At 50.3% G+C, this 7,851-nt stretch overlaps 1 protein-coding gene across 10 annotated transcripts in view; it reads right to left on the reverse strand.

Moving 5' to 3' along the window:
* Positions 1–7,851, reverse strand: part of Hectd4 (HECT domain E3 ubiquitin protein ligase 4) — a 141,991-nt gene that overhangs the window by 23,003 nt on the left and 111,137 nt on the right. For all 10 annotated transcript variants that reach the window (XM_004635930.3, XM_023720467.1, XM_023720466.1 and 7 more), the window contains 6 exons: positions 7,022–7,182; positions 4,393–4,574; positions 3,535–3,740; positions 3,124–3,254; positions 2,662–2,867; positions 541–720 (listed from right to left, as the gene is read on the reverse strand). In XM_004635930.3, coding sequence (XP_004635987.1) covers positions 541–720; positions 2,662–2,867; positions 3,124–3,254; positions 3,535–3,740; positions 4,393–4,574; positions 7,022–7,182 — 1,066 coding nt within the window. The remainder of the gene's footprint in view (positions 1–540; positions 721–2,661; positions 2,868–3,123; positions 3,255–3,534; positions 3,741–4,392; positions 4,575–7,021; positions 7,183–7,851) is intronic.

Here is a 7,851-nt window from a genome sequence, read left to right on the forward strand (position 1 = left end):
GTTCAAGTCCAGTCTGAACTGCATAGTGAGACCATGTCTCAAAAAGGAGACAGAGAGAGAGAGAGAGAGACAGAGACAGACAGACACACACACACAGAGGGAGGGAGGGAAGGAAGAAAGGAGGGAGGGAGGGAGAGAGAGAAGAGAGAAGAGAGAAGAAGGAGGAGGAGGAGAAGGAGGGAGGGAGGGAGGGAGGGAGGGAGAGAGAGAGAGAGAGAGAGAGAACTTATCTGAGGTAAAGGTGCATATGGGCAAATGCACAACCCTGAAGTTTGCTACTGTGTGAGTTCTGTGCTCTTTATAACCTTTCAGGAGCTGTGCAGTCATAACATTTGCTTTCGCTGCACTATTCACTTCCATGCTACACTTTGTCCCCAGTCACAATGACAGATTTGTAAAGCATGACAAAATTAACCTTTCATGGCTAATTGCTATCCTCCATTATGCAAGTCATGACTTGGGATCTGAGGTGCACACCCGCGTCCAGTCTCAGCCCACCTCACACGCCAGCGCTCCTGGCCCCTGCTCCTGAGGCCTCACCTAGCAGCTCCACCACCTGCAGGAGGACCGATGTGGGAATGCTGTCGGGCTCATCTTCTGACTTGGCATCACTATCTTCTGACTTCCAGGACAGCAGCTGCTCTGCGAAGGCCATGGCCAGTGGGAACTCCAGAGGTAGAGAATGTAACACCAGCACAGCTCCGGGAGGCGGAGACACTCCTAGAAGACCCCAGAAGCAAAGATGAGCTTGGTGGCACCTAGACATACGGGCAGGAGAGGACCTGCCATGAGCTCAGGGAGCATCAGGGCCAGAAAGCCTAAGAGTCACAAGAGTCTAAGCCGTTTTCCAAGTGCACCTGCTGCTGTGGCAAGGGGCAAAGGGTAAACATCCCTCCTGTAGGTCAACACCACCTGGCAGGCTGGGTGCAGAGGTGACACCTGCAATGCCAGCTACTCTGGAGGCTGAGGCTGGAGGATCACAAGTTAGAGGCCAGCCTGGGTAACAAAACAAGAAAAGCAACAGGCCTTATGATCCAGAATGGAAATCAAGTCATACTTTACCAGATGCTTCACTGGAGCCTCCCCAGGTTGGTAACAAGACAGTCCCTTTGTGTGGCTGCAATCCCATGAAGACTACACAGTGAAGGAACAGGTATTCCCTGCAAGGCTCCCAGGACCTTGGCTACTTTTCTCCCTGCCCCCCCCCCCCCTTTTTTGAGAAAAGGTCTTACTACATAGTCCAGGTTGGCACTGAACTCACTGCGTGGCCCTCACTGGCCTTCAACTCACAGCAATCCTCCTGCCTCAGCCTCTTGATGCTGGAGTTACAGGAATATGCCACCATACCTAGTGATACTGAGTACCGCTAGGCTATACAGCCCCAGCCTCCTTACCTTGGGCTTTAATTTTCTTATTTATTTCTGTTATGACTATGGCTTGAATTTGACCAAAGCTGCTGCTAGCAAGAGGGAAAATGTCCCAATCCCTGCTGCCTATACCTCCTAAACTGCACCCCAGCTTCACCACAGCCCTGGGCAGACCTGAGCTGGAGCACCAGTGGGGACTGGTTGAGTCAGCGGGATTACTCTGCTCACAGGCACTGTGGGGAGAAGGCTTACTGTTTCGCTTTTTTTTTTTTTTTAATGTATTTAGTACAGGTTCTACAGGGTCTCACTACATAGATTGGACATGCAGTGATTCTCCTGTTTTCAGCCTCCCAAGTGCTGGGATTACAGGCCTGCACCACCGCGCCCAGTCTGAATCGCAGTCTCAGCGTGTCCCGGGGGCAGGGCCGGGGCAGCCCGGCATGCTGCACTCTGCCTAAGCAAGGGTTTTAGTCTGATGAACTATCTGGCTGGCCATTTGTTTTGCTATTTTAAGAGTCTCACTGAGACGTAGTCCAGGCTAGCCTTAAACTCATGGTGATGCTTCTGCCTCAGCCTCTCAGGCACTAGGATTACAAGTGTGCACCCCCATACCCAGCTCAGATCCTGTTTTTAATGTCAAGCTTAAAAATCAAATAGTATAGGTGAAAGACTATGAAAAAAGAGACTTAAGAAGAGATAATCAAGTTAACAATAATCAAGTCACTTAAGAAATGTCCTTTTATCCCATTCCATAAGGACTGGTGCTGTGAGAAGTCAAGGCCCATTTTCTTGTCTAAAAGTACAAATGTAATTTATTATTGTCCTTGGCAAACATATATCAGTCTTTTCTTGTCAGGCATGCCAAGGAAGAGCCGTGGAAGCCTGGAAGTGAAGATGCTTTTCTGCCTGCTGGCCCCATGTGTGAGGAGGACAGGCAGGGACAACTTCAGGGTTACAGGGGTCGAGGCTGCTGGAGAGCTAAACCCTGGGTGCACCTCCAGGGTGCCAGGGAGGTGGAGTGGCAGGAATCACACACCGAGAATGAGAACAGCACCTGGGATGCTGACAGCCTGGGGTGAAGTGAGGCTGAGGCTGCTCTGTGCTGACCACCAACTGCATGCTGGCGCAGCCTGTAAAATGAGGGGAACCCCAGGATAGCCTGGGCAGCCTCTACCAGGCCTTCAGATCTACTGCTTCATACACATACTGTCCTAAGTGCTGGGCACCCAGCAAAACCCCATATCTCCTGAAAGGGGGCCACAGAGCGTGTCGCCCGAGGCTGAGGAGGACTCACCCAGTTTGATGTGGACCCTGTCTGTGGAGAGGACCACAGAAGGGTACTGGTGGGCAGTCGGTGGAGGGGCCAGCCCCGTGTTGGCTGGGGATGCATCCCGAGGGTAACAGGCAGCCTCGATGAGGTTCAGCTGGCCAGTTCGCTTCACCTTGTGGCCGAGCCCATATACAAGTACGCGCGCCCACGGTGCTTTGTAGAGAGAGGAGCTGGGAAGAAGGGGGGCTTCAGTGCTGATGCTGGCCACACCCACTAGAGGAAGCTGGACAAGAGGCAGGCAGGGTCCTCTCCAGCACCCCCCAGAGGGCCAGGTCCCCACAGGGAAATGCAGGAGAGCTGCAGATTATTTTTACAGAATGCATGCAGTTAAGAACAAGGACAACTGGAGCTATTGCCCTCCGCCAGTGGCACTGCAATTCATTTAGCTCTTCTCCCATCACCACCTTCCTGAGAAAGGCAACTTACTCTTTGCGGAATCCAGACTGACTTTCTTTACAAGATACCACGACAAAAGCTGCCCCAGGGAAATTAACATCCATGTTGACTTTGGACTCGGAAATTGGGAACTCTTCAGAAGGGAACTGCTCTGGCGCTGTCTACAATGAGACATTAAGTAAGGAAAGCCCCAAGAGAAACACAAGGGAGAGCATTTCACTTCTTGACTCGCCAAGCAAAAGGAATCAGCCTAAGCACATGTTGTAATTGACTCAAATAAAAAAGGCCCCTGGGAGGAAGCCAGCCACAGATGAGACAAAGCAGAAGAGCTATGAAAAGATAATCCCAGGGGATGGTGGTGCAGGGAGAGCAGGAGAGCAATTTTTAGTAAGCCAGTAAGATGCCCACTTAAGAATGGGAGCCACAGGCCAAGGCCATTACCTGTAGGAAGGAGCAGATCTGCTTGGTCAGCTCCAAGAGGCTGTCCTCACCCTGGTGCAGGGAGCGGGTGATGGCCACATTGAGCCACTCCCTCACTGTCTGGGAGTTGCCCTGGTAGAAGAGGTCTGTGGCCGAGCAGTTCTGGGAGTGGATGCAGTGCTGCAGAGACTGTGCCAGGAGAATGGAGCTGGAGCTGATGGTGCCATCTACAGACAGGGAGGATATGGATCGAGGGTCCAGAGCCTGACTCATTTAGCTACTTGTGCCCTCTGCGTGGAGTTTATAAAGCAATGTGCACCGTCATCATGGCAAAGTGCTCCCAAGGGTGAGCCTCCAAATTCTTGGGGTGGGCCATGGAGCTGTGGCCTGAATGTGTTGGCTGGGACTCCCTGGTTGTGAGTCAGAAGGCGACTGCTGGAGATATTGCGGGGCTCAGAGTCCCTGCCACCTCCCCATTTTTGCCCTTGCTTCCAGCTTACTGGCTGGGAGTTCAGGGGTAGCTGGCTGGAGGCTGAGATGCCTGGGGAAGAAAGGGCAGACTCCTTCCTTATCTTTCTCAGGGGAGCAGACACCCCAGCCACGGGCCCCAAGTCTAGCAGACACACAGGGGCCAGCCCATAAAGTGGCCCTCCCCAGTCCAACAGGTCTGCTGTGGAAGGCCTGTGAGCTGGGATACATGCTGCTATCCAGGACCAAGCAGAACGTCTGTGGCAGCACAGTTGCCAGGTTTCCTTGACCTATGGTTAGTTTGGGAAGCTCCATGAATATACAGCAAATTAATTCGAAAGTGCAGGATACATTTCCAACTGCCAAAAGATGAACAAGCACAACAGGACACTCCCAGCAGCAGAGCCTCACCTGGCAGTGGAGGAGCGAGGAGCTGATTGGATAGTAGCTGCAGGTGCTCCAGTGTGATGTCCCGGATGGCAGGGATGTGGAAGAGGCGAGTGAACAGGTGAGGCAGCTTGGGGGCGAAGATGTTGAGCAGAGCCATGCGGCAGTAGAGCCGGGCCAGCGCGGCCTCACACCGCAGCAGCTCTCTGCAGGAAGAGCAGGGAGATGTGCTACACAGGGATGTTTTGTCCCAGACAGATGGGCTACAGAAAGGACATCGCAGGCTCCTCCACCAGCCCTGTGTCCTGGGCCCCAAGTGAGCCATTTGATTTTTAAACAAAACTACATTAATTTTCTTCCCAACTTAAAAAGCAGTTTGGAAAAAAAGTGAAATGTTCATACAAAAAACATGTATATGTATGTTCATAGCAGCATTAGTGGTTAAAAGCCAAAAAGTGGTAGCAACCAAAACACCATTCCCTCAGGGGCACGTCCAGCCAGTGCCGCAGAGGGAGCAAAGCCCTGAGGTGCGGGAGCAAGACCCGGGGCTGTCCTTGATCTGCATGACTGGCACAAGGCTGCACAGTGCCCTCAAGAGTGGAGCCCATGTTGGGAGCAGTGGAAGGCCACATGGCCGGAGGAGGGGCATGCATGCGCGGAGGCTACGCTGGCATTTGTGAGACAGGCAGGTGGGAAGCTAGGGAAGGGCTGAAATGGAGTGAGATCTGATTTGCAGCTAAAGTATCGCCCAGGTGGGGCAGGCACGGAAACTGGCTGTCAAGCGCAGAAGTGAGGGCTGAGGTCTGGATTGGTGTGGACAGAACAGACACAGAAGGACGTGGCTTGTTGATGAGTTATCCGGACTGAGGGGGAAAAGGATGGCAGTCATCCCCTCCAGACAGGGAAGGACCAGAGGAGCGGTCTGGGGGAGATGCAGAGCCCACCTCACATGCAACCTATTATTTCTACTCCTTTTAAACTGGTTATACAGGTTAATGGGTTTCACTTTGGCAGATCTGTACATGCACGTAAGAGATGGATCCCTTTCAGCCCCACTATTCTCCTTGCCTTCCTCCTCCCAGTTTCAATGTGCATCCTGTAATTTGCTCATATTCACCCAAATTACCCACCTTTATAACCTACAACCTATTTCTGTCCTATAGTCTAATAATAGCCGACCTTCTATTTTCTTATCATCTCTTTAGGTTCTCTACATAAGGGAGAGCAGGAGGCATTTGTCTTTGTGTTCTTCCTTCCTCTCTCCTCCCTCCCTTTCTCCTTTTGTCCGTCCATCCGTCTGTCCGTCCGTCCTTCCTTCAATTCTCCTTCCCTCCTTCCTTTTGTTCAGCCATCCGTCTGTCCTTCCTCCTCCCTCCCTCCCTGTCTGGGGAACAGGGTCTCACTGTGTAGCCAGGCTGGTCTTGATGCCCAGCTAGATATCTGCCTGAGATGCCTATTATTTTAAAGGTTCATAGAACTTTTTACTTGTGTACAAAAGAACTGCTTTGAGCTAATTTCTAAAAACCTGCTAAAGAAGCCGCCCTCAGGAGGCTGAGGATAACAAGTTTGAGGCTAGCCTGGGCAATTTAGTAAAATCCTGACTTAAAAAATGAAAAAAGAGTTAGAGATGTAGCTTATCACTTCTTGGCTTCCATCCTCAGAACTAAAAAATCCCAAAATTCCCAAATCAAACAAAACCCTGATGAAGATGTCATCATATTACAAGGTATTACTGACAGTGAAAATGACCCCTGACTAGCAGGGCAGCCCCTGGCCTGGGAGGACTGAGGGAAAGAACATTTTCACAGGGAGGCTGTGGTGGCCAGGTCCCCAGAATCCCTGGAAGCTTGCTGGAGTTGTCCCAAGAGACACCTCCTCTGCTTCAGGACATGGGGCAGCCACCATGTGAACTCTGCTGGTGAAGCCTACCAAGCGGCCAACAGATTCCTGCTGGAGAACTCGGGATGCTGCCATATAGCAGCCCCTGCTTCCTGCCCTGAGTCTTGCTTAAGTGTCACCAAGTGTCAGCTACCAAAGCCTAGGACACATTTGCATAACTGTGGCAGATAGTGAATGGCTAATGTGAATAACAGTTCCTGGAGACTTTTATTGGGAACCCTATTTATTCTTATATTCTAAACTGCTGCAAGACTTTTTAGGATTGAAAGGAATAATTCATGGGGAACTGGTAACAGTACATGGTGGCAACTTTGCCATATCCTTAGTTTTTAATCCACTGGGCCAGTATGTGGCGGCAGCACCTCTTTTCCTGCCAGTGCCAGGTACAGAGCCTGTACTCCAGGAGACCCGGTTAGCATTCAAGAGAGAAATGGGCTGGCTACCCACATGATGCCCGAACATCTTCCTCACTCACTAGCTCTTCACTGTCTCTTCCTGACTTGCTTAACTCCATGCAATTTTTCCCACACTTTCCCAATCTCTAGTTGCACATGGATGTGGCATAGGCCAGGCGAGTCCAGGTTGTCTGCCTTTCCTTAAGTCCGGCAACCTTGCTGTCACCTTTCCTAACTGCTTTCTCATCCTTTGATTCTTAGCTCTGAAGGAAATGCTTTCTTGTTAAGGATAAATGGGACATGTGGAAAACATGGAGAGTGGTCTCTGTGGTCTGTCAGGAAGAAGGGCTCAAGTGTACCTGTGAATCTGAAGGTTGGTGTTGTCCAGTGTGACCAGCCCATTGGTGGCTGTCCTTCGGTGTCCTGCTGGGGGCCTCTCCAGCATATCGATAGGGTACCAGTACCGCACCAGCACGCCTTCGCTCCGGAGGTATGTTTCCACCTGCACCAGCTCATTTACCTGCAGCAGGGAGAGGAAGTGTCTGCTGCTTTTGCTGAGCGCTGTATTTTCCAAGTTTAGAGACACACGTGTATATATTAAAACTGGGCCTTTAGGTATTATGCACTAACTTATACCTACTTCCTATTTCACGGGTAAAATTAATGAACTAAATGGGAATATACAAATTCATAGTATTTTTCTTTGTTATGGTGCTGGGTATGCCACACGTGCTGTACTGAAATATATATTACAATATGTTAATTAAAACTTGGTCACTATTTTTCTGAGCAAAGAAAAAAATAAGAAAACATCACAAATAATCATGAGTTGGATGTGGCAGTGCATGCCTGTAATCCCAGCACTCTGGAAGGTGAGGCAGGAGGATTGCTCTGAGTTTCAGGTTAACCTGAGGTACATAGTTCAAGACCAACCTGGACTGCATAGCAAGAAATTATCTCAAAAAAAAAAAAAAGAGCTGGGGATGTGGTTCAGTGATAGACAGCTTGATTAATATGTACAAGGCCTTGGGTTCAATCTCCAGTATTGCTCCCCCACAAAATAAACATGTAATGTTTAATAATTTATTTCCCACTTTGTTTCTTTTGTAATGCTCAATATTGAGCATGCTAGCCAAAGTCTGCAGTGCTGAGCTACACCCTACCTCCCTGTTTAACACACACACACACA

Source organism: Octodon degus, unplaced genomic scaffold, assembly GCF_000260255.1.
Source record: "Octodon degus isolate 3935 unplaced genomic scaffold, OctDeg1.0 scaffold00076, whole genome shotgun sequence".
Classification (NCBI taxonomy): domain Eukaryota; kingdom Metazoa; phylum Chordata; class Mammalia; order Rodentia; family Octodontidae; genus Octodon; species Octodon degus.